The sequence below is a fragment of the Danio rerio genome, chromosome 22, assembly GCF_049306965.1.
Source record: "Danio rerio strain Tuebingen ecotype United States chromosome 22, GRCz12tu, whole genome shotgun sequence".
NCBI lineage: Eukaryota > Metazoa > Chordata > Actinopteri > Cypriniformes > Danionidae > Danio > Danio rerio.
Genome location: NC_133197.1, coordinates 4,695,001 through 4,722,500, shown reverse-complemented (window position 1 = coordinate 4,722,500; position 27,500 = coordinate 4,695,001). Strand labels below are relative to the sequence as shown.

Sequence of the window (27,500 nt, the reverse complement as noted above, 5' to 3'; positions counted from 1 at the left end):
AGTAATTAGCCTAGCCACTAAAACCTAACCTAAAAACTAGCCTAGCCACTAAAACCTAACCTAGAGTGTTAAAAACTAGCCTAGAGTGCCGTCTGCTGTTAAAAACTAACCTAAAATGCTAAAAACTAACCTATAGCACTGTCTGCGGTTAAATCTAGCCTAGAGTGCAAAAACTAGCCTAGAGTGCTAAAACCAGCTTAGATCACTGTCTGTTGTTAAAAATGACCCTAGGGTGTTAAAAACAAGATGTAAATCCCCATAAGTGAGAAGTAACTAATGCAGCCCTCGTTTGTTCTATTTCCTGTGTGCAGACACGCGTGTGGGCAACTGTTTCCTGGATACGTTGGACCGTGGCGATGGCGGGATCTCCTGCAGTGCTGAGATCGGAGTGGGCGTGACCCGCGCATCCTGCTGCTGCTCGCTGGGCGGAGCCTGGGGAAACCCCTGTGAACTCTGCCCATCCGTCAACTCCAGTACGACCAATCCTGAGCACTCGCATAATCAGCTCTCATTATTCATAATCTGATCATATGTTCTATAGCCTACTAAATAATATTACAACTTTATGAATATTGTTATTGTAATAAACACATTATTAATACATTTTTACATTCATAAGCAAGTAAAAAATTATAAATAATAATAATATTAATTTGTATTATGTGAATGTATTTCCCTTAATGTATTCGTCCCCATTGTAAAGCGAGGTCAGTGATGCTGTGCTGAACTGTGTGTGTTTTTCCCCTCAGCCGAGTATAAGACTCTGTGTCCCGGTGGAGAAGGCTTCAGGCCGAACCCCATCACCGTCATCCTGGAGGGTAAGAGACTCAAACCTCTGCTTTAACCACACCAGTGCTGTTTCCATTCAAAGATGTCAATTTCATTTATGCGCAAAACTGAAATATCCCATTAAACATTAGTGAATAAAGCAGCTCACTTGACATTCTCCCATTGCATGTGCCATCAAAGGGGGAAAGCTCTGGCCATTAGTGACCATCCCTTCCTCATTAGCATAGAAAGTTAGTCCTATTTTTGAATCTGCTACTATACTGACACATGGGAATTTGTGGCTCCGCCCTCTTTTGAAAAAAGCACAATCTCATTTGCATTTAATGCGACAGTCACCATAACACTATAATTAGAATCAAAGCCAAAAAGGGTCCGTTTCAGAGTGTTATAAAACATTTAATGTGTGTTTTTTTGAGCTGAAACTTAAACTTACACACTACAGGGACATCGGAGACGCATTTAACATCTAAAAAGCGGCATAATAGGTGCATTTTTTAATGCAGTATTCTAAAATGTGCATAAATATAGGTGAATGGAAACAGCTAATAAGTGTTTATTCATATTGATGCGTGCGTGTGTGTGTGTGTTTTTTCTCCATCAGACATTGACGAGTGTCAGGAGCTGCCGGGTCTCTGTCAGGGTGGAAACTGTGTGAACACGTTCGGCAGTTTCCAGTGTGAGTGTCCCGCCGGATACTATCTCAACGAGGAGACGCGCATCTGCGAAGGTGAACAACGTTCAGGATTTCATATTTATATATTTAAAAACAGACATATATTAACTTGCATATTTTAATGATACAATTTAAATTAATAATAATAATTATTATTTGTAAAGTTATTTTGTATTCATATTTATTTTATAAAGTGTTTTTATTTAAATATATATATATATATATATATATATATATATATATATATATATATATATATATATATTAGTGCTGGGAAAAAGGTTAATCGCAATTAATCACATCTATCTATCTATCTATCTATCTATATATATATATATATTTATATAAATATATATATATATATATATATATATATATATATATATATATATATATATATATATATATATATATATATATATATATTATATATATATTAGGGCTGTCAAATGATTAAAAAAAGGTAATTTTTAATCACATTTTCTTTGCAATTAATCATGATTAATCACAAAACACTGTATTTATTACAGAAATAAAAGCACATGCCATTTGAATTTACGCACGCAGTACAGCGAACCCGGTGAGCGAGGGATCCGTTCAGATTCATCAACACGCACTCATCAAATTTGCTTCAATAAGTATGGCTGTATTTTACAAGGATTCTGACACAGCAGCGTGAAGCAGACGCTTTACAAAAGTTGCGTGTAGGGGGAAACACGTCAAACTTATGAAATGTGAGGGTTCATGGAAGCAGCTTAAAGGCAGAGAATACGGCTGTCTCTGACAGCTTGCAACTTCATCTGCCATTTTCACTGAGTACATTTACATGGACAACAATCCTCCGCTTTTATGATTAAGATAATATTGATTAAGAGTCGACCATGTAAGCAGCGATTTTTGATTACCTTGAAGGATCACGCAAGTCTCGAAATGAAGAGGTTTTTCTTTCCGTTCGCCATGCGGTATCAAATTCCATTAAAACATCCTGAATGAAAATCTGCTGAATGAAAGGGAACTGCTGAACATCAGTTAAAGTCTAAATATTAAAAATGAAACACCCGAAATTGCATGAAACTCTGGAGGAAACGCAGGCACATTAATTGTTTCGTACTGAAACTTTCCTTCTAAAAGCGCATGCTTGGTCTTATCAAAATTTCTTGCACGTTAAACACACGCAGGGCCAGAGCAAGCTGAACTGGCGCTCTAGGCAAACAACAATCATGTGCCCTTAACCCGAAAGTGACGAGCTCGCGGATGAAAGTTAGGACCGTGAGGGAGGGGGTGGGTGTAGCGGATGAAGGTGAAGACCGGGGTGTTCGCTCACTATTCTGCTGCCCAAGGTGGCTGCCTAGGTCGCCTCTATGCACGTGCTGTCACTGAACACACGTCGGCCACAACAGGAAATAAAAAAAACTGCAACTGTGTTTTTTGCATTTTTTTTTAACACGTTAAATATTTCAAATTAATCCCGTGCTTAACATGCTAATTTTGACAGCACTAATATATATATATATATATATATATATATATATATATATATATATATATATATATATATATATATATATATATATATATATATATATATATATATATATATATATATATATATATGGCAACACAGTGGCTCAGTGGGTAGCGCTGTCGCCTCACAGCAAGAAGGTCGCTGGTTTGAGCCCCGGTTGGGTCAGTTGGCATTTCTGAGTGGAGTTTTTTTATTTTTTATTATTTGTTAGTTTTAGTGTTTAGTAATTCTACAATTTATATTGTTCTATATATAAATCTATATTAACTCTATAATCTATTTCTATCATTTAAATCTATAGTCTATTTAGTGTTTGTTAAACAATTTGTGTGATGTACTTTTATTGTATAAAAAAATTATAAAATTAAATAATTTTTTATTATTATTATTATTATTATTATTATTTTATATAATAAATTATATAAAAAATATATAATTTATTATTTAAAAAAGTATTTTATGACCCTGATTTATTCTTATCTTTATGTATAATTATTACTTTCTATGAATAACAACTTTTTAAATCAATTAATTATTATATTTCATACATTTAAATGACTATTTACATATTAATAATGAGCATTTTTATTCCATAGAAACCTTGTAACTTAAATTCCCTCCTGATTTGCGTAAAACGAATCAAATTTAAGTAAAATAAATATTTGCTCTTTATTTCCCCCTCATTTAAAATGCAGCGCGTTCTAATTCAGATGACATTTTGTATCTGCGTAAAATAAACATTACTTTTGTTCATTTTGAATGTTTACCACTTCAGTATTTAAGAAAATGTTGTATTTGATGAACACCAATAATGAACAGATATATACCATTATTTAATAACGAGGCTGAACACATCTGTATATGAATAATAATATTTGTGTGTCATTTTTGTCAGATATTGATGAATGTACGGCTCACATTGGCATCTGTGGTCCGGGCACCTGCTACAACACACTGGGCAACTACACCTGCGTCTGTCCTCCAGAATACATGCAGGTCAATGGAGGAAACAACTGCATGGGTACCACATCATTCACTGCACCTTTACTCAATCCTAATGTTTAGCAAGCTCAAACCGATGGTTAAAGTTTCATGTATTTCTGACTAGGTTTTGTGCAAAGCAGTAAAATATGACATATTCAAATATTTGTTTACAATGTAATAAAATAAGTTACTGAACTGTTTTACACTTCTTGCAAAACTGCACTAAATATGTTCTGAAAAAAATCTCGTGCGTGTTTGTCTTCAGACATGAGGAAGAGTGTGTGTTATCGTAACTTCAACGACACCTGTGAAAACGAGCTCTCCTTCAACATGACCAAAAAGATGTGCTGCTGCGCCTACAACGTGGGTAAAGCCTGGAATCGGCCCTGCGAGGCCTGTCCTACCCCCGCCACCTGTGAGTGAACCAGTGCATCTCTATAATAATCACATATTCACACATAATAAAACATGTATACACTGCTTTATCTAGAAAGAGGAGAAAAACATCTAAATAAGAAATCATTGGGAAAATACCGTTGCTATGGATTGAACAAAATAATATGCATTAAAGTATTTAGACATAAATATGCAAAATGTAAATGTTGAATAACGAAAGAGGGTGTTGCATTTAAATTATGCTTGATTAATATCACTTTGCATAAACTGTTTAAAAAATAATATATATATATATATATATATATATATATATATATATATATATATATATATATATATATATATATATATATATATATATATATTATTTTATTTATTTATTTTTTTTTATTTATTTTTTTTCATATATATATTTAGCCCTGAGGGGTGATGAGATAATATGCTAATAGAAAAATGTACATTACATTTTTTTAATTAATCAAGCATTCAGTGTTTATACATGCATTTTTATTTCGAATTAAAATAATTAATTGTAATTAATTAATTAATTAATAATTAAATGTAAACAATTTAAGTCATAATTTGGATAAAATATTATGCTAAATTCACTTTTGATTTCTTAAAAAATTTTCTTTTTTATTATTATTATTTTAAAATTATTTTTTTCCCCATTCAAGGTGTGGTGGATTCAGATTCAAGCTACTTATGTTCTACTTATGTATTTCATCAAATAAATTGTAAAAATGTAAAAATAAATTGTAAAAATAAATAAATAAAAATGTAAACAATTTATATATATAATTTTTTTTTCATATATATATTTAGCCCTGAGAGGTGATGAGATAATATGCTAATAAAAAATGTATTAGTTAATTAATAATAATATATATGTATATGTGTGTGTGTGTGTGTGTGTGTGTGTGTGTGTATAAAATTCTTTATTAATATTTTTTATTAATTAAGCATTCAGTGTTTATACATGCATTTTTTTTTTTCAAATTAAAATAATTAAATATAAACAATTTAAGTCATAATTTGGATAAAATATACTAAATTCACTTTTGATTTCTTTTAAATTGTAATTTTTTTTATTATTATTTTAAAATTATTTTTTTCCCCATTCAAGGTGTGGTGGATACAGATTCAAGCTACTTATGTTCTACTTATGTATTTCATCAAATGAATTGTTTGTAAATGTGCGTTTATATCCGTCTTTTACAGCCGAATACCAGCTTTTGTGTGGTAATCAGGCTCCTGGTTTCATCATCGACATCCACACTGGAAAACCCATCGGTGAGTCCACTTAATAATGATGATAATAATAATATTTTAAAACACACTCTTTCATCTCTCTGATGGCACGTTCACACCAGACGCGGATGAAGCATCAGGCGCTAATGATTTACATGTTAAATCAATGCAAAAACGCAAATAGACATCCTGCAGGCGATTCGCGTGAATGAGGCAGTGCGAGTTGAGCGTTTTGCACGCTTGATGATCTTAACGTGCGAATCGCTCAAGTTGGAAAATATGAACTTCAGCGGACATTTACGCCACATTACCCAATAAGGAGCTTGCTCTTTTAGGGGCGTGATTATGACATAGTGCCTGTTGTTGGTATCCCGAGGGGAAATCCTGCTGCCGACACCGGACAACAACTCATCAAACTGAGCTCGGCTCAGTCTGAAAGCTTCCATCATCCACATACATTTTCTGGAAGAGTTGATGAACTCTGACCTCTGAAAGGATCTAGTGCACTCAGACACAGCACCGAACAAATCAACACTGTTTTTCAGCCTTCCTAAAGCACGTAAGCACAGCTATTATCTCAATAAAATCCATGTTAGCCATTTAGCAATGAAGCTAGAGTCACCGGGCAGACAGAAACCCTGCCCATGACGCGAATCCGCATTTATTGTGAAGTAAATTGATCGCGAATGAAGCGAATTTGGCGCTTGACTTAGGCGAGTAAATTTAGCATCTATTTACGTGCGAATAGCACTGTTTATTTGCGTATACCGCACTTGGTCTGAACACAGCATGACACTCGCACCAGACACTTACTTACAATCACTCCATATCAATTGAAAGAAACTGTGCATTTATGAAGTGTGCCTCACACAAGTGAGTGGGCTTGACAAACCACCTGTACAAACACTATTCTCTCTATAAAAAATTTAATAAAAACACTCCCCCTCCTAACTCTAGCATTTAATTCTCTGAGCACAAACAGTTCATTTGTATAATCAGCACTTCCCGTGTGTATTGCCTCTTCTTGTTGAATTGCTGAATGCCTCCTCAATTGAAAGTCACTTTGGACAAAAGCATCTGCTAAATATATATGTATTTCACATAATAATGCGGTAATTACACTCTCCGTCGAACAGAGCATTTATTTCCGCCTCTCCTTAGACATCGACGAGTGTCGCGAGATCCCAGGCATCTGCGCTAACGGCGTCTGCATCAACCAGATCGGCAGTTTCCGCTGCGAGTGTCCCATGGGCTTCAGCTACAACAACATCCTGCTCATCTGCGAAGGTAATGCCGCTAACATCTGCTATTAGCATACTGCTAACGGTGTTGATCTTCGCTAACACCTTTCATTACGCTCCAGATATTGACGAGTGTAATAGCGGAGACAACCTGTGCCAGCGCAACGCTAACTGCATCAACATCCCCGGAAGCTACCGATGCGAGTGTTCAGCCGGGTTCAAGCTATCGCCAAGCGGAGCCTGCATAGGTGAGTCTGATTATAGACTATAGAATACACAAGACACGACAACACAACACAAGAAGTTTCGCTCCTAAAGTTTTGCATGGGGAAAAGTGTAAAGGTCAATATGACAAAACAAAGCCCCTCCTACTAGTACAAGAGCCAATCAGTGATCAATATAGACTGATATTCTCTGTAGGAGGGGTTTGGTTCAGATGTGTGTTTTTACGACAGTTTCTGCAGCTTCATTATGAACTAGGGCTGAACTATTTCATATTTAAGCATCAATATCGCAATGCGTGCATCCGCAATAGTCATATCGCAAAATTAGATTGTTTATTAAAGATTAAAGGTATTAATGCTAATATTTATTTAATTATTTATACAACGATGACCATGTTATTTGGTGCTTCATTGTTCATATTCTGTATTTGAATACTGTTAGAAAACCATAAAGCACTGTTTATTTGGCTTATGCCGTATTTATATATGCTTGTCATATATATCTTCTCAAATGGAGCTATTCAAATCATCTGGTGAATATTTAATCGCAGCAAACCAAAATATTGCAATGTCAGAATTTTCTAATATCGTGCAGCCCTATTACGAGCCCTCCGTGGTCAGCAATTGCATTTGTTATTCGAAAACCTATATAAATTGCTGTTTAAATGTCTTGTCAGATCGTAACGAGTGTCAGGAGATCCCGAACGTCTGCAGTCACGGAGAGTGCATCGACACACAGGGCAGTTTCCGATGTCTGTGCCACAACGGCTTCAAAACTACGCCGGACCAGACCATGTGTATGGGTGAGTGTCCAACGCTACTGGAAGTGCATCTGCTTTTGTGGCTGTTTGAATGTATAACAAGCTGTGGTAACCAACTAAATGTCTGTGTTTCTGGCAGATATCGATGAATGTGACAGACAGCCGTGTGGAAACGGGACGTGTAAGAACACAGTGGGCTCCTACAACTGTCTGTGCTTCCCCGGGTTCGAGCTCACACATAATAATGACTGCATGGGTAAGACTATATGCTTTCAGGCCTATTATAAATGATGCATTTACTGAGAAGTTTCGCAAGTCTGCTAACATCACACTAAAGTTTTCACAAAGAACTTTTCCATTAAAAATAAAAAACAAAATTAACATTAAACAAATTTAACATACGTTTTAAACGTTTTTCATGCGTTTTAATTAGGTTTTAAACCAAAATGTACACACTGCAAATATAGGACTATAAATATTTACCAAAATAAGAAATATTAGTTACATTTATTGTAAATTTAGTAAAGTCTGAATTTATTTTACATTAAAATAATTAAAAAAATACTCAGAGTATATATAGGATTGTAAATATTGAGCAAAATAAGACATTTTACTGTTTGTTTGGTAAAGTCTGAATTTAATTTATATAAAATAATAATAATAAATGTGTAAAATTGGCATGTTATATTTAGTTTTAAATATTTCATAAAATTTATCATATTTTTTATTATTAGAAATGAAATATTTTATAGACTTTTTGCTTTATTTTAATAAGTGTGTCAGTAGTTTGACCTAACATCAGTTTATTAATTTTCTTTTAGCATTTAAAAAATTAAATGTAATACAGTAATACTGTCAGCTAGTATTGTTTTTTTATTAATATTTTGCAGTTAAAGTAAAAAAAAAATAATAAGTTGTAATTACTGGTCGTGGTTGTTTGATTCTAATCTAGTCAAAATTAAACATCAACATTTAACATCGAAAAATATAACGTCAATTGTCCTTCAAAAAAATTGTCAACATTTTGCATCAAACTATAAGGTCAAAATGTAAGAAAAATTTTATGCCAAAATTTAACGTCAAATTTTTGAGTCAACTGGAAAAAATCTAAATAATTAGTCAAAATTTAACATAAAATATAACATCAATTTTGCATACTATAATGTCAAAATGTAACATGTATTTTACGCCAAAATTAAAAGTAAAATTTGTCAACTTTTAACATCAAAATAGTCAATTTTACATCAAAATTGTCAATTTTACGTCAACATTTAACATCAACTTTTTACGCCAAAATTAAAAGTAAAATTTGTCAACTTTTAACATCAAAATAGTCAATTTTTCATCAAAATTGTCCAATTTTTACATCAACATTTAACATTACAACATATTGTCAATATGTAACTTCAATTTATGTAAAAATTTTTACATCAACATTTAACATCAAAATATAGTAAAAATTTATGTCAAAATTTAGTAAATTTTATGTCAAAATTGTACGTCAACATATAATGTTAAATTAAGTCAAAATGTAATGTCACTTTTATGTCAACATATAACGTCAAAATTAAGTCAAAACGTAATGTCAATTTTACGTCATAATTGTATGTCAACATTTAGCATCAAAATATATCAATTAACATCAAATTTTTACATCAACATTTGCATCAAAATATATCAAAATTTAACGTCAACATTTAAAATGAAAACTAAAACGTATTATAAATTTTACGTCAAATTTTTGCATCAACGTTTAATATCTAAATATATCGTCAAAAATTTAACAAACTTTTTACGTCAACATTTTCCTAAAACATATTGTCAAAATGTAACATAAATTTTACGTCAATTTAACATCATAATTGAATTTTAAACAGTCAAACCACATGGGATGCGAAATGTTTATGTGTGTAATATTATTGTTTTTGCTTCCTGCAGATATTGACGAGTGCAGCGTTCATGCTAGTCAGGTGTGCAGGAATGGTCAGTGCATCAACAACATGGGCTCCTTCAAGTGTTTGTGTCTGGACGGGTATAACCTGACGCCGGACGGCAAAAACTGCGTCGGTGAGACTCAACCACCATTAACAAACATCGATACACTCCAATTTACAGGCTGCACGCTTTACAGTCCTCAAACACACTGCTGTAAAAGCTTTCCATTGATCAACAAGCCCCTCCAATTCATCCAGTTAATTAAACACCTGAACATCTAGAAACTGCCTGGAGGAAACCACCTCAATGTTTGCTTTCTGCTGGAAATATAACACTTATATTTATATTTAATATATTTTAAATAATGATTTACATAATGTTGCTGATTTCTATTCTAACTATTAATCAGATTTTAAAACTATTAATACATGTATAATGTTAGGTTTTATATAATATATTGTAAATATATTCCATAAAACATTTATATAATTTTAAAAGAATCATTTTTTTAGCTATACCTCCTGTAAATTATTAAATAAAATATAAATGTTAATCTTTTAGTAACTATTAATAAATATATTAAACATTTATATAATAAATTGCAATTAAAAAGCATACTTCTGACTTCAACTGTACATGAATGTGTTTCTGCTGTCCTGTCAGATATCAATGAGTGTGTAACGCTGCCGGGCGCCTGTCAGCCGGGAACCTGTCAGAATCTGGACGGCTCATTTCGCTGCATCTGTCCGCCTGGGTACGAAGTGCAGAACGACAAGTGTGTCGGTAAGAAACAAACCGCAGTCAATTATAAACTAAGTGCCCAGCACTCCTCATTTATGAATCACTCCTTATTTACCCATAGCTACACGTGTGTGACCCGCGCTGACCGTCCCATCTGTTGCCAAACCTAACAGGTCACACTTTGCCCACATGTCAGACTTTTTATCCCTTTTTTCCTCCACAGATATCAACGAATGCAACGTGGAGCCAAATATCTGTCAGTTCGGCACGTGCAAAAATACACCGGGAAGCTTCCAGTGCATCTGTCAACCTGGATTCGTCCTATCAGACAATGGCCGACGCTGTTTTGGTAAGATACGCTCTTTAAAGAGTTTCATCATAGATCATTTACAGCAACTTTTTACAATGAAAGTGGAAGGTTGTGGGTTCAAAACCCACTAGATTACTACAAAAATTGTCCTTGTAATAGTGCTGCTTTAAATAAATGTACGTCTAAAGCAAGCAACACATTTCCAGAAGTGGAAGGTTGCAGATTCATATCGCTTAATAAATGTGCGTTTCTTTAATGTTAGTTTTAAAAGGGTTCATGAATATGTCCTAATAAAAATGTTGTAGGTTCAAATCCCTTTGGTTAGTACAACAGGATAGTTATATTAGGTAATAAAAGCACTTTGAATAAAATTGTACAAAGCGTGTCACATTTTAGCAGGTATTATCCTTATCAATAAAATTAGTATGTTGTAGGTTCAAATCCCTTAATAATGTCCCTCTCTCTAATAAGCGCTTTTAGTAAAAAATATATTTATTATAAGTGAAACGTTGTAAGTTCAAATCACTTAATAATGTACCTCTTTTTTAATAGTGTTGCTTTTAATATGAAAATATTAATATGACATAATGAATATGAAAAGTTGTAGGTTCAAATCCCTTTGGTTAGTGCAACAGCATAATAATAGCACTTTGAATAAAACTGTGTCCGTAGCATGTGTCACATTTTTAGCAAGTATTATCTTCCTCAGTAAAAGCAGAAGGTTGTAGGTTCAAATCGCTTATTATTGTCCCTCTAATAATGTTCCTCTCTGTAATAATGGTACTTTTAATAAGAATAGGTCCTACGTGAATAGTTGTTAGTTCAAATCCCTTTGGTTACTAAAACAAGATTGTCCTTTAATAATGCAGCTTTAAATAAAAGTATGCCCAAAGCAGGCAACACATTTAGAGAGAGCGTACAGAAGGCATAAGTGTAGAAGGTTGTAGGTTCAAATCCCTTAATAATGTCTCTCAGTGCTTTTGAAAAACAATATCTTAAGTGGAAAGTTGTAGGTTCAGATCCCTTAATAAATGTCCCTCTCTTTATTGTTACTTTTAATATGATTCATGAATATGTCCTAATAAAAAAGGTTGCAGGTTCAAATCCCTTTGGTAATTTCAACAGGATAATCCATGTAATAATAGCACTTTGAATAAAACCAAAACATGCGTCACATTTTTAGCAAGTATTATTTTTCTCAATAAAAGTAGAAAGTTGGAGGTTCAAATCCCTAAATAATGTGCTTTTAATAATGTCCCTCTCTTTAATAATAATACTTTTATTAAGAATAGGTCCTAAGTGAATAGTTGTTGGTTCAAACCCCTTTGGTTATTACAAGATTGTCCTTGTAATAATGGCACCAACAGGATAGTCCTTGTAATAATAGCACTTTGAATAAAACAGTCTCCAAAGCGTGCATTACATTTCTAGCAAGTATTGTCTTTCTCGAAAAGCAGAAGGTTGTAGGTTCAAATCCTTTATAATGTCCCTTTCTGTAATAATGGTGCTTTTGATAAAATGACATCCTAAGTGGGAAGGGTATAGGTTCAGATCCCCTAATGATGTCCCTCTTTTTAATAGTGTTGTTTTTAATATAAATATGTCCTAATAAAAAGGTTATAGGTTCAAACCCCCTTTGGTTATTAAAACAGGATAATAATAACACTTTTAAATAAAACTGCATGAAATTTCAGCAAGTATTATCTTTCTCAATAAAAGTTGTGGGTTCAAATCCCTAAATAGATGTCCCTCTCAGTAATGATGATTTTGATAAAAATATAAATCTTAAGATAAAAGTTGTAGGTTCAGACCTTTAAGAAATAACTCTTTTTTTAATTTTGTTGCTTTTAATATGAATATGTCCTTATTAAAAATGTTGTAGGTTCAAATCCCTTTGGTTAGTTCAACAGGATAGTCCTTGTAATGAAACTACTTTGAATAAAACTGTCTCTAAAGCATGCATCACATTTCCAGGAGGCATTTTCTTTTTTAATAAAAGCAGAAGGTTGTAGGTTCAAATCCCTAATTAAATATCTCTTTCTGTAATTTAACAATAATGGTGCTTTAGTTAAATACATGGAAGGTTGTAGGTTCAGATCCCTTAATAATGACTCTCGTTTTACTAGTTTTGCTTTTAACAAGAATATGTCCAAATAAAAATAGAAGGTTGTAGGTTCAAATCTCTAAATAAATGCCCCTCTCTGTAATAATTACACTTTTAATAAAAAAATATCCTAACTGAAAGGGTGTAAGTTCAAATTGCTTAAGACTGCTTCTCTGAAAGGTCCGTTTTAACCAAAAAGTTTGAGGGTTTTAGGTTTATATGCCTTTGTTTGTTTTTTTTACTGGCACTAATAATAATGCCATTTTTAGTAAAGTGTGTCCAAAGCATGAAACACTGCTAAGTAAGTAGTTTTTCTCTCTGAAAGTGAAAGGTTTTATGTTCGCATCCCTTTATGACTGGACCTATAATCCTATTTTGAATTATAGTTATTATTAATGTTGATTTAATGAATTTGTGTTGAACTAAATGCCTGTACTAAACACTTAAAACTTTTCAGTGTAGCTATTTCTCTTTCTAAAATGCAAGTGAAAGGTTGTAGGTTCAAATCCCTTCGGTTGATACAACAGGATTTTCCTTATAATAATGGCACTTTTAAAAGAAATCCATTTCAATTAAAGTGGAAGGTTGCAAGTTCAAGTCCTTAAGGATTGTCCCTGTAAAAATGTTTTGAATTTTTTTTTGTGTCCTCAGACACACGTGAGAGCTTCTGTTTCACACGCTTTGAAGCGGGTAAATGTTCAGTGCCCAAACCACGCAACACAACTAAAGCAAAGTGCTGCTGCAGTCTGCTGCCAGGTGAGGGATGGGGCGACCCCTGCGAACTCTGCCCACGAGATACAGAAGGTCAGTCACAACAAAGAACCATTCATAATTAATAATAAATTATTTGTTTAAAGGACACAATTAAATGAACAATCAAATGTTTACATGTCTGGGTATTTACCATGTTTTTGTCCTATTCACTCGACATAGAAGCTGCGTTTCACACGTTGTGTCCCTACGGTCATGAGGCCGTCCCTAAACCCGAAGGACGTGAGGGTGAGAAAGCCAGCTCTTTTTTCTCAAACTAAAGCACTCATCCTTCCCAGAAAGCCTAGTATTAATGTTATCTCTTGTATCCACAGACATGAACGAGTGTGTAGAAAACCCAGAAATCTGCGGGAACGGTCTGTGCATAAACACTGATGGTTCGTTCCGCTGCGAGTGTCCATTCGGATATAACCTCGACTACACAGGCGTCAACTGTGTGGGTGAGTTCACAATAAAACTACACCTCCCAAAATAGGCAAACGTTTCTAGCATCAAGTGTTTTCGCTCTCTTAATTGAAGGTGAAAGGCTGTAGGTTTAAATCCCATTTCCAGTAGTTATTTTTCCCTCCATAACCCAAACCCTCTTAAAGTGGTTGGTTGTTAGATCAAACCCCTTTATTTATGGTATGGATGTCCCAGTAAATATGTTAAATATATGTCCTAAGCACATAAGCTGCTATTTCAAGGTCATGGTTCAGGGTCATTATCAGGTTGTAGGTTCAAATCTCTTAAGATGTCCTTTCAATAATGTTACTTTGAATAGATGTCAGAAGGATGCAACATGTTTCTTTCTTCTCAATTTTGTTCTTCTTAGTGAAAGTGGAAGGTTGTAGGTTCGAATCCCGTTAGCGTTATCTCTGCAGTAATGTTGCTTTGAATTGAAGTATGTCCTAAGAACCTAAGAATACATTTCCAGCATAGTATTTTCTCTTTTCTCAAATACAATGGATGGTTTTAGGTTTAAATCCCATGGGTTATTACACACAACACATTTCCAGCAGATTTTTTCCCCTCCAAAACCCACAACCTCTTAAAGTTAAAGGTCGAAAGATCAAATAACTTAAGTAAAAGTAAGGATGTCCCAGTAAATATGTTGTTAAGGTTAAAAGTACATCCTGAGCACACAGGTTGCCAGTGCAGTACTTTCCTCAATTAACATGGAAGGTTGTAGGTTCAGATCCCTTTATGATTATCTCTGTAATAATGTTGCTTTGAACTAAAGTATGATTTGAGTACCTAATACATTTCCAGCATAGTAGTTTCACTTTTCTTAAATAATGTGGAAGGTTTTAGGTTCAAGTCCCATTGGTTATTACACACAACACATTTCCAGCAGCTTTGTTTCTCTCCAAAACCCACAACCTCTAAAAGTTGAAGGTTGTAAGATCAAATCCATTTAGTAATGGTGAAGATGTCCCAGTAAATATGTTGCTGTGGTTAAACATACTTCCTAAGCACATAAGTTGCCAGTGCAATACTATCCTCAATTAACGTGAAAGGTTGTAGGTTCAGATCCCTTTAGGATCATAGCTGTAACAATGTTGCTATAAATAGAAGTATGTCCTAAGAACACGTTTTACAGCATAGTATTTTCTCTTTTCTCAAGTACAGTAGAAGGTTTTAGGTTCAAATCCCATTGGTACAAAACATTACAAACAAAACATTCCCAGCAGCTTATTCCCCTCCATACCATAACCATAAACCTCTTAAAAATCAGGGTTGTAAGATCAAATCCCTTTAGTTATGGTAAAGATGACCCAGTAAATATGCTGTTATAGTTAGAACTACATCCTAAGCACATAAGGTGCAAGGTTGTAGGTTCAGATGCCTTCAGGATTATCTCTGTAGTAATGTTGCTTTGAAAAGGAGTATGTCCTATACATTTTCCAGCATAATATTTTCTCTTTTCTCAAATAACGTGGAAGGTTGTAGGTTCATATCCCACTGGTTATTACAAAATATGTTCATCCCCTATAATAGTTTTGCTTTTAAATCAAAGTATCAGCCAAATGATGAGGTACTGCACCTGTAATCACAGCTCCTGATCCTGATTTTTCTCATCTTCACAGACACTGACGAATGCTCCATTGGAAACCCTTGCGGAAATGGCACATGCTCAAACGTTCCTGGAGGTTTCGAGTGCTCCTGTCAGGAGGGATTTGAACCCGGACCCATGATGACCTGTGAAGGTATGGCCAAGATATGAGCTGAAAAAAGTCACACATTTTTACAAATATGTAAAAGTTTTTTTTTTTTACATATCTTTTTCGTATAAATACAAATATTCTTACAATAAAATGTACTGAAAACTTTAAAAAGAGTAAAAGTTTATCTTGAGATCCAAAATTTTCCAAAAAGTTTGTGTATTTACACATGAAAATGTAAGAATTTAAGCAAATAATGCCATACATTTTGACAAAAGGAGTCACAAAATCAGGCAATTTTGGCCTCAGATATTAAAAATGTCCCTGCAAATTCCTAAGAAGACTGAAAAATGTATTTATCAAAGCGCAATTTAAAATATTTTACGACATAACCATACTTTGTTAATGTTTTTTTGTTGCAATCTGCTGTATTTTGTGTGCAGACATCAACGAGTGTGCGGTGAATCCTCTTCTCTGCGCTTTCCGCTGCGTCAACACCTTCGGCTCATACGAGTGCATGTGTCCAACGGGATATGTGCTGCGTGACGACAACCGCATGTGCAGAGGTGAAAACAAACCACCCCCCAAAAAAATTGTCAACCCAAAAAATAAAGCATATGTCATCATTTACATTTTCTTCTTTGTACTGTACTCTGATTGTATATTTTCACATTATTCATGATTAAATAAAAATACAGGGCATGTTCGGCTTTAAATAAACACTCAGTCTGTGTTTTCAGACCAGGACGAGTGCGCTGAAGGTCTGGATGATTGCGCGTCCAGAGGAATGGCCTGCAAAAACCAGATTGGCACCTTTATGTGCATCTGTCCACCCGGCATGACACGACGCCCTGATGGAGAGGGATGCATGGGTGAGAAACCAGCGTGTGTGTGTGTGAGGTGTGAAAGTGTCAAATATGTCTAAAGGAACGCTCTAAAGATAGAACAGGTCTTCTTCTTTCTGCTTAATGTCATGCTCAGAGGAATTGTTCACCACAAAACTAGCAATGTGTGCTAACGAAACCAATACGGCTAGTTTTGATTTCAAATGTACTTTAAAGGCTCTGGAGTAATTTTGTAATGTTTAATAGCTAGTTGTGTATTTGCATTAGCGTGCATCAGCTCTGTGGTTCACCTGTGTGTGTGTGTTGTTGTTATCAGATCTGAACGAGTGCCGCAGTAAACCAGGAATCTGCAAGAATGGGCGCTGTGTGAATACGGTGGGCAGTTACCGCTGCGAGTGCAACGAGGGCTTCGAAGCCAGCGCAACAGGCACAGAGTGCATCGGTAAGAGAAAGCAGACAATACAACTCACATTTGAGGACTCGAGTGTAAAACCAAAATAAAATATAGAGGCACAATACTGACCCGGCAGAAACCGGAAATACATTTAGTATTTTTAGTTTAACTCTGCTTTTACTGACGCACATTAGTCAGAAAGTTACAGTATCAAATCAGTAAAGACATCAATTGTTCCAATCTTTCAGCAGAAAGCAAAATTTGTTCACATTTTCTTCATCTAAATTTAAAGGTGGCCTATTATGTCCCTTTTTACAAGATGAATAATAAGTCTCTGATGTCCCTAATGTGTCTATGTAAAGTTTCAGCTTAAAAAACAACACAACTAACTCTCTGAAACCGACCCTTTTAGGCCCCTTTGATTCTAATTGCGGTGTTTTGGTGACTGTCGCTTTAAATTCAAAATGAGCTCTTTTCAAAAGAGGGCGGAGCTACAAATGCCTGTGTGTCAGCATAGTGGCAGATTCAAAAACAAGACTAATGTCCTATGCTAATGTGGGAAAGATGGTCACTAGTGGGTGGGGCTTTTCCCCTCCAATGACACGTACAAATGGTAAAATGCCAATTAGAGTGTTTCTGCAGACTGTTTTTATTAAGAGTAAACATAAAAAAAATACAATTAATAAATACATTTTTACCATTAGAAGCGGATTACGTTCACACTGCAGCCACACAACTGTGTTTAAACGCCTTATAAAAGTGATTTCTGCTTAATAGGTTCCCTTTTATCTCTGTTGCAGAGAAATAACTATATATTGAAGACCTATGTTTAAAGCTAGTGTAATTATGTAAGGAAGAGTTGAATATGGGCTGTTGAATTACTGGATGGCTCAGATGTGCATTATCTCCTGATAATTCAATAGCTGGGAGTGCATTATTCCGCTTATACTCCAGTTCCCACAGCTAAAGTCACTGTTCAGAGGTTGTATTTGAGATATTTGTCAGGTTTTTGTCCTCAAAATGCTCCTGTGTGTAGCACTAGTTTCTTACACATCTCATCCAAAGCTATCAGTTGTGTTTTGATGAGATTTATTTATTAGTGTAAAATAACTGGAGCTGTAATGTGCACAAAACCTGCCGGAACTACATTAGCCATGCATTTAGAATAGAACACACACCTTAGAATAGAGGTCTGCACGGGACTGTTTTTTTTTTAGTCCCGCTCCTGCAAGGTTTTATTCCACACCTGATCACTCCTGCTGTATGTTCAGACTTTTTTCACCCGCTGCCCACTTAGAATAATTTTCTACCTGACCCACCCATTCCTGCTAAAGTTAGATCTGGTTTCCAAAATCTCACGTTCATACTGAGTACTACCAAAAGAGAGCGCTAACAGATAAAACTGTAGGTTGTGCAACGGTTGTAGGCTAAATAGCAGTTTTGTTTGCCCCTTTGTAATAAGACATGAGTGCCGCCTTAAACTTGAGGTTCCAGTCTTGTGACAGCACTGTAAAACCAAACAGTCAACTTTATCAAATGAGTGCTGCTAACTCAAAATTGACTGAAAGTTAATTCTACTCATTTGAAAAGAGTTTTAAACTCAGAGTTGAAGGTAATGAGTTCTTAAATACCTCATTACTTCAACTTAAATGGAGTAAGTTCAGAGTACTCATATAGATTAGTTTAACTCAAATGGTTTGTAGCAATCGGTTTGAGTTGCCTTAACTTATTGGGTTTAACAATACTCTGTTTGAGTTCTCTTCTTCTACTGTGCTCAAATAGCTTTGTTTACTCAAATGGATTAAGTTCACAGTCCTCATTAGGATTAGTTTTTGAACTTAAATGGTTTGTTGCATTCGGTTTCCTCAAATGGTTTGAGTTACTTTAACTTTTTGGGTTTTACAATGTGCTAAAGGGTAAAACTTTGAGGTATCATCACATTGTGCTTAGGGAATTTTTTTCCAGCATCGGTAACAGACGTGAGCACTGGCTGTTACGGTGCTCAATAAGAATGAGAAAGTCACAGATATGCTGTTCTAAATAATGTCAGGACTCGGGAATGCTCGCTCGCTCCTGTTCAAAATTACACCAGAGTTACTGATTGCTAGCGTGTTTTATTCGGAAATTTATCCACATGCCGCGAGAAATCTGGTCGGGAATGCAGACCTTTACTTTAGAATGTCCATAAGCTAATCAAAATCAAGCATTCAACTGCTGTTCTCTAAATGCCACCTACTGGACGAAAGTGAATTAGCATTTTTCATTTAGCCTGTATCCTGTTTTTTTTTTCAGATGTTTAAAAGTAGCATAATTTCACAAAGCTAAAAGTCAAATTTTTACATTTTACGTGCTTTTTAATTAGAAAAAGTTATCTTGAAATGGTATTTGCCAATTGGTATTCTTAAAACAAAACCAACCAGAATCGACGATATAAAAAAACAAGCAAGATTTGTGCGTCACTGCTAAATCTGCTGTTTTGGGTTGTGATTGCCAGATAACCGTAAGGGCTTCTGCTTCACGGAGGTCCTGCAGACGATGTGCCAGCAGTCGTCCACCAACAGAAACACCGTCACCAAGTCTGAGTGCTGCTGTAACGGAGGCCGCGGCTGGGGCTCGCTCTGTGAACTCTGTCCTCTGCCTGGAACCATCCAGTACAAGAAGATGTGTCCGCTCGGCCCCGGATACACCACTGACGGCAGAGGTCAAACAACCATTCATTCATTCATTCATTCATTCATTCATTCACAAACACAATGTGGAGTTTTATAAAGCAGTGCAGAAGCTGAAAACATCTGATCAGTCTTAAATGAAGATCAGTCCTGCAATGATGGGCAACTCAATGAACATTTCAATCAACGTTTTTATTGCTTGTGTTTCGCAGATATCAACGAGTGTGAGGTGATGCCCAACCTGTGTAAGAATGGCCAGTGCATCAACAGTGTGGGCTCTTTCCGCTGCCACTGCAATGTTGGGTACACCAATGACTTCACCGGCACCTCCTGCATTGGTATGTCCAAATCAAGTCCTTCAATACATCACAGTATACTTTATTTACTCCATTTTATAACCTAATTGTAATGAATTAGTTACATGTATTCCATTACTCCCCAATGCTCCTTGTGTGTGGGGTTACTGCATCTCTCTCTCTCTCTCTTTATATATATATATATATATATATATATATATATATATATATATATATATATATATATATGCCTTAGTGTCCCTCCAGTGACGATATTAAGCCACATCGAGTGTGATATTGCGTTTATACAACAGGATAGTCTTTTGTATGAGGAACTACTTTCTTCCGCCATTTCTTCACATCTGCAGCTGACGTCAGAACAACAAAAACTGTAAATAATTCACCAGCATCACTTCAGAGCTAGTGTTTGAATGATTCTCTTGCGTAATGTCTAAAGTGATGACAAAACAGCTGATTTTGCTCACATTTTAAGATTATAAGGCTGAACGGCATGAAATGCCATCAGTCTACAGAGATACCTACGAGTGATTCTCTGTTGCAGTCGGGAGATGACAGTATTACTACAGCACTATAACATACAAAACAGAGAGAGAGATCGACTTAGAATGTCACTTACTCGTTTTAGAACGATTTAATAAGCTGTAGTTTGAAGTTGTGATCTGCGCAGGACTACATTTTTAATCCCGCTCTCGCCAGGTTTTAGTCCGAACCCACCCGTTCCCACTTATATTCAGCATTTGTTGTCCTGCTGTCCGACCCGCCCCATTTTTTATGATGTGTTCGCGAACAACAGAGCAAAACCAAAAAACGCCCAGATACATGATATAGAGTTCAGACAGCCTATAACAAGCTGTCTGTATAAACACACACACACACACACACACACACCTTGACAAACAGCACCCAGCAAGCGACACACAGCATCACGCTCTCTCTCAATCACACACATAGACAGCACCAAGCTAGCAACGCACAGCATCACACCCTCTCATTCACACACATAGACAGCAACAAACAAGCGACACACAGCATCACGCTCTCTCATTCACACACATACATACACATGCTCGCTCGCTCGCTCCCTTAGGAGTAATACACAAGGGTGAAGAGTTAGAAAGCTGGACGAGTACTGCTATTTGCAGAATATTGCACGGCAAGAACCAGACAGAACTGTTGTGTGTGTGTGTGTATATATATATATATATATATATATATATATATATATATATATATATATATATATATATATATATATATATATATATATATATATATAAATATATATATAAAAGTTTAAGCTTATGACTAGGCCCACACGGGATCTGCACGCGCAGAATTCCACAAATTTCCGCAGATTTTTAGCCCATCATTGATTCTGTTTATTTACTTGTGTAGAGGTGTGTAATTGAAGTAATATTATTGACTAATATAAAACTATTCATATGATTTATTTATATTACAGTTTGTCAAGTAATAGTTTCTGTCTTTTAGTATGGATATTATATGAGAGATTTGCTTTGTGTACCAAATAAAATGGATCTGATTGGATTTGCATCGTAAACATGAACTACAAGTTAAAAAGGTATTACTTTTTTTCATATATTAAGATTTTAGTTGTGTAACTCCCAAAATAACTCTGCAGATCTGCAGAAATCTGCAGTTTTTTAACAATTCTGTGCAGAAATAGCAAAACACGTCTGCAGATTCTGTCTGGCTCTACTTATGACACATATATATATACACATATATATATATATACAATATATTAGTTTAGTGATTGATAACTCATGTGGCCTAGTTCAGAGTGGCTTTTTATACACATTGCGATAACGTCAAGTGTGTATTGACAACTTAATGCTTTGCACACCAGATGAGCTCATAATATCAATTTGTTAATATTATAATGAATGCAAAAATAGACGTCGCTCTTTGGCACAGCGGGAATTTGAAAAGGCCAAAATATGCAGGAAATCTGAGACAATTTCACATTTGAAAGCTGCATAAAATTGCTTCATTTGCTTGACTTTGCGTTAAATTCTGCGATTGCAGAATCATGAAATCCTAGAGGCACGGCCTTATTAGACACAACAAAAGGTGCACAATTGTTCCAAAAGTGTGTTATTTGATGCATTATTACCCTTGTATTATACTATCTGATATTACAATATAACTCAAACGCTTTCTCTTTAGATATGGATGAATGCTCTCAGTCGCCCAAACCGTGTAACTTCCTGTGCAAGAACACTGAAGGCAGCTACCTGTGCTCCTGTCCCAGAGGATACATCCTACAGCCGGACGGCAAGACCTGCAAAGGTTAGTTCACAATTTAAGGCTCATGATGCCATTTCATGTTTTCCGTTGACGCGTTATAAGCTGTTTGTGCATGTGTGTGATTCTTGGACAGCGGGTACATTTAAAAAATAATTATAATAGTTTTAATGAAAACCGATTGATATAATGATAAAAATCTTTAAATGTGTTTGTGTTTAATTAGGAACATTGTGTCCTGAAAGTATAATGTGCGCGTGTGTATTTAGGGACATTTTGTCTTATTTACTAAAAACATTTACACCTATTCTAGACTCTCCACCTGCTGAATCATATATTTAGCTTCAGTTATTATGAAATAATTAAGTCTAAGTTTCATCTACCAAGTGTACTCTCTACTAAGTTATAATATTGTTAATTAACATTTGTATTGAGGATCTATTTTCATATAAATCATCATTCGTTACGTTTTTGTGCGACCATTTTCTGCATTTCAATTAGCTTATAAGCAATAACGTTTGACGACTTTTAGAAAAAGATCTAAGAAGCTGGTGGCAGTCAAAACGTGTCATCGAAGTCTTGTGAAAAGCGTCCATATTGAACCCCAAATCTTGCGTTCTATTATTAAACGTGACTTCTTGCTTTTTTTTTGTCCCAGATTTGGACGAGTGCTCAACCAAGCAGCACAACTGTCAGTTCCTGTGCGTCAACACGATCGGTGGTTTCACCTGTAAATGCCCCTCGGGCTTCACACAGCACCAGACGGCCTGCATAGGTGAGTGATATGAACTCAAAGCGCCCCGCTAGCACGCCTAGCCCCTCCAGTCTAAATAATTGAGCAGGTCATTTGGAGCTAAAATTGCCTCTATGCTTCATCTCGTAGACAACAACGAATGCAGCAATCAGCCGAACATATGCGGGTCCCGTGCCTCCTGCCTCAACAGTCCCGGCAGCTTCAACTGCGAGTGCCAGAAGGGCTTCTCTCTGGATGCCACGGGACTCAACTGTGATGGTTGGTGTCCCATTTTGTTTTTTGGAGAGGATTAGCATCATTGTTGATCAATAGCTCTATTTGGACTTGCAATGGGCTATATGCACAGCAAGAAGGTCGCTGGTTCAAGCCCCGGCTGGGCCAGTTGTCATTTCTGTGTGGAGTTTGCATGTTCTTTCCCTGTTGGTGTGGGTTTCCTACAGAGCGGTTGCAGTCCAAAAACATGCGCTATAGGTGAATTGGGTAAGCTACATTGGCCGTGGTGTATTTGTGTGAATGCAAGAGTGTATGGGTGTTTCCCAATGATAGGTTGCAGCTGGAAGGGCCTCCGCTGTGTAAAACATATGCTGGATAAGTTGGCAGTTAATTCCGCTGTGGCGACCACTGATTATTATAGGGACGAAGTCGAAGAGAAAATAAATGAATGACTAATTAACTGATGTTAGATGCACTTCTGCCAAAAGTGAAGTTTCACAAACTAATTTCGAGAGGAGCTTGTGATATAATCGACTACATCCTAATCGCTAATCATTAGCTAGCCTATCAGATCATTAGCGGGAGGGCCAAAGGTTCAAGTTGTAATTGAGACAGTCTGTACTCTCTGCACGGAGTTTGCATGTTCTCCCCGTGTTTGCATGGGTTTTCCCCTGGTACTCCGGTTTCCCTCACAGTTTAAAAATGTACTTAAGCAAACTTTAATAACATTCACAAGCACTTAACGCATACATACTGAATCAATTAGAACCACCATATTAATCAAAGTATAGGTAAAAAAAAAACGACGTGGGGGACTCTCAAGAAATACCTGATGTCGTATCCCTCCTAATGCTCATTGATCAGGAGGGAACCTTGGGCTTATCCATCTCCAAGCTCAGGGTTCTCTCCTGGGACAGCATGCCAAACGTGCTATCATAGTCGGGCATTATCTAAGCGTAAACTCTTGAAATAAATGAACGAATGTCCGTCTAACCCCAAGTAGCCTGAAGTCATTTGTTTTTAACGGGAGCTGATGGCAAGATCTGGCGAAAGCAGTGGGGCTCGTTTTGGATGGTGTGGCCTTGAAGAAGTGTTCGGGTCAACTTTACGGTTTTAAGATATGACGCAGTTCAGCAGCAAGCTATCAAAACGAAAGCAGAGGTTGATTATTGCTTTGGGCGTCACAGTTAATAATGTAGGATGTGCACAAGTTAGCGTTAACGTGAAGACCAAGGCTATTAAACATCTTCTATAGACAGCATGTTAAAATCAGACTAGCACTTAAACATGAGCTTGTAAGCTTCACTACACGAACAGCTTTTGATTGGTTTGTTTTGGAAGAAAATATTACAAGACGATGCTGAAAAAGCAGTGCTGTTGGTAGGGTGGCCAGAGCAAATTCTGAAGGCGACCCATGTGAATGCACAGTAAAATTGAAGGGTCAATCATTGTGCTCATAATGAATGACTGGAATCTTTTTGGATGGGAGATTAAAATACACAGGCATCTGAGAGGAGATCAAGTGTAAACAGGTGGACCAAAAATGGATATGGGCCAAAGGATCAGATCTGTGCATTAAGACTTAAGTGCATTAAGTGTAAACACAGCCTATGCGCGATCCCAGAATCCCAATAGAAACATTCATATTTCTATTAGATCAGTTTCTACAAATCTGTTTTCTTACAGACGTCGATGAATGCGGTGGAAACCACCGGTGCCAACATGGCTGCCAAAACATGATGGGAGGATATCGCTGCGGCTGCCCACAGGGTTACGTTCAGCACTACCAATGGAACCAGTGTGTGGGTAAGTGCAGTACTTGTGTTTGGAAGACTCGACAAGAAAGCTCAGCTGCTGAATGGTTCTCATTTCTGCATCTTCCTTCCCTGCCTAGATGAGAACGAATGCACTGGAAACCAAGTCTGTGGGTCGGCGTCTTGCTATAACACTCTGGGCAGCTATAAATGCGTGTGCCCGTCAGGTTTCGACTTTGAGGCCTCTGCTGGGGGCTGTCAGGACGTTAATGAATGCTCCATGGGTAATAACCCCTGCAGCTATGGATGCTCCAACACAGATGGCGGATACTTGTGTGGATGTCCAGGAGGCTTCTACCGAGCTGGACAAGGGTCAGTATTTAAGCTGGTCTGAAGAATGCTGTCATTGCAAGTTTGCAGGTTGACCAGGTTTACCAAAGTTTCTTTGGTACCAAGGGCAGGAGTGTCTGGTCCTGCTGTGGAGCTGAAGGTCATCCCTTCCCAAATTTAAATAGCATAATCTTAATGTCCTTAGTTAGATCAGTGGCTAAATTCTGTAGGAAGGTTCATTTTGACCTAACAGGAGGGAGAGTAAGGCACCAACTAGATCACAGGTGTCAATTTCTTTTCTTGGAGTGCCACAGCTCTGCACAATTGAGTTCAACCCTGCTCCAACACACTTACCTTAAGGTTTCTAAGTTGTTTGATCAGGTGTGTTTAATAAGAGTTGGAACAAAACCGTGCAGAGCTGTGGCCCTTCACGACCTGGAATTGACACCTGTGAACTACAGTAGATCAAAATACCAGCCTGAAAGTTTATACAAATCCTGAAGACCTGAATTATTTTAGTCAAGGAATATTTAGCATGGGCTGGAGTTTTCAGATGTGTCTAGATGTTTCCAAGCACTATGCAGGTATCTTGGGACAAGTTTGCAGCCAAACTCTGCATGATCTTGGTCCTCCAGAATCACGATTGGAAATAAATGAATTGAAAAACTATAGGGCGGACTAAAATGTTTTACCTTTTCATTTCCAGGCACTGCATCAATGGAGTGGGCTTCCAGGGTCAGTTTGGCTCGGAGGGAGAAGACGATGAAGAGTCGCTGTCACCTGAGGCCTGCTACGAGTGCAAGATCAACGGTGACCTGGGAAAGAAAGGCCGTCACAGGCGTAATGCTGATGATAATGAGCTCAAGGTAATTTTCACTACGCCCAAATGTAGACCGCTAACCCTGACCTTAACCCCTGACCCTAAATAAAGTATATAAAGTCATGTTGATACTTGCACCAAAGAATGGAATTTGTCGCACACATGTAAACGCACAAGATCTGATTTTTTCATATCCACTAAGAGCTACCTTTCTAATGTGGATTTTAATCGGATTCATTTCAGATATGCATCTAAAACGCATCCAATTCACTTTGATTAATGTGTTACAACAATTTTTTTAAACAATGGGGTGTCCTTATAACATAGGAGTTCCTGGAGGTGCTGTGTCCTGGAGTTTAGCTCCAACCCTAAATCAGACACACCTAAACAAGCTAATCAACCTCTTACTAGGTATACTAGAAACTTCCAGGCAGGTGTGTTGAAGCGAGTTGGAGCTAAGATCAGCAGGACACCGGCCCTCCAGGACCAACTTTAGACATTCCTGCTGTAAACAATTTCATGAAGTCAGAACTTGACTTGGATGGACATTTGGATCCCAACATCAGTTCATTTGACCCAATTGTCAGCCCATTTCTAAATGTCAAAAGTCAACTACCTTTTATAACATTTTGAAATATTTTCTCCTGCCCTCAGGAGACGGTGAGCATGGCCAGCATGGACATCCAGACCTCCATCCCCATGAACTTGAGTCTGGCGCAGCTCCTAAACAAGGAACCACTTCTTGAGTTGCTTCCAGCCCTGGAGCCGCTCGAGCACCACGTGCGCTACGTCATAACGCACGGAAACCAGGGCGAACACTTCCGCATCCTGGAGCGCCGTGACGGGAAGAGTGTGCTGCGCCTGGGCCGGAGGCCACCAGCTCCAGGTTTGTACCGGCTGGAGATCGCCAGCCTGCGTCTGTTCGGTCCGCGCAAACTTCAGCAAATGGAGGACCAGCACGACAGCGACTACTTGCTAGGGGAAATCGGCGACGCACTGCGCATCAAGCTGCACATCCACCTGCACTGAGACTGACCCTTGACCCCTATGCCCTTCACTGCAGGGCGTTAGCTCTGAGAGACTGTGTCCATATACCGTCAAGTTTTTTATTTTGGGGTTTGTTTTTATTTGCCGATCTTTCATGTCAGCGTTGATTTCCACCAAAGTTGGGTGGAATCCAGTGTTTCCCAACTCTGTTCCTAAAGACACACCAACAGTACACATTTTCAACCTCTCCCTGATCAAACACACCAGAACCAACTCATTAGAACATTAGAAGAGACTCCT

At 36.8% G+C, this 27,500-nt stretch overlaps 1 protein-coding gene across 3 annotated transcripts in view; it reads left to right on the top strand.

The window, feature by feature from the left end:
- fbn2b (fibrillin 2b) overlaps nucleotides 1–27,500 on the top strand; it is a 130,214-nt gene that overhangs the window by 101,583 nt on the left and 1,131 nt on the right. For 2 of the 3 annotated variants that reach the window (XM_021469374.3, XM_073936704.1), the window contains exons 37-65: nucleotides 312–473; nucleotides 750–818; nucleotides 1,391–1,516; nucleotides 3,883–4,008; nucleotides 4,237–4,386; nucleotides 5,589–5,660; nucleotides 6,780–6,905; nucleotides 6,982–7,107; nucleotides 7,761–7,886; nucleotides 7,984–8,100; nucleotides 9,783–9,911; nucleotides 10,443–10,562; nucleotides 10,744–10,869; nucleotides 13,586–13,738; nucleotides 13,868–13,933; nucleotides 14,020–14,145; nucleotides 15,775–15,894; nucleotides 16,293–16,415; nucleotides 16,590–16,721; nucleotides 17,011–17,136; nucleotides 19,583–19,789; nucleotides 19,970–20,095; nucleotides 22,265–22,387; nucleotides 23,001–23,117; nucleotides 23,226–23,354; nucleotides 24,996–25,115; nucleotides 25,204–25,435; nucleotides 26,100–26,259; nucleotides 26,868–27,500. The exon at nucleotides 26,868–27,500 is cut by the window's right edge and continues 1,131 nt beyond it. In XM_021469374.3, coding sequence (XP_021325049.2) covers nucleotides 312–473; nucleotides 750–818; nucleotides 1,391–1,516; nucleotides 3,883–4,008; nucleotides 4,237–4,386; nucleotides 5,589–5,660; nucleotides 6,780–6,905; nucleotides 6,982–7,107; nucleotides 7,761–7,886; nucleotides 7,984–8,100; nucleotides 9,783–9,911; nucleotides 10,443–10,562; nucleotides 10,744–10,869; nucleotides 13,586–13,738; nucleotides 13,868–13,933; nucleotides 14,020–14,145; nucleotides 15,775–15,894; nucleotides 16,293–16,415; nucleotides 16,590–16,721; nucleotides 17,011–17,136; nucleotides 19,583–19,789; nucleotides 19,970–20,095; nucleotides 22,265–22,387; nucleotides 23,001–23,117; nucleotides 23,226–23,354; nucleotides 24,996–25,115; nucleotides 25,204–25,435; nucleotides 26,100–26,259; nucleotides 26,868–27,242 — 4,010 coding nt within the window. In that variant the 3' untranslated portion in view covers nucleotides 27,243–27,500. 3 annotated transcript variants of the gene reach the window in all.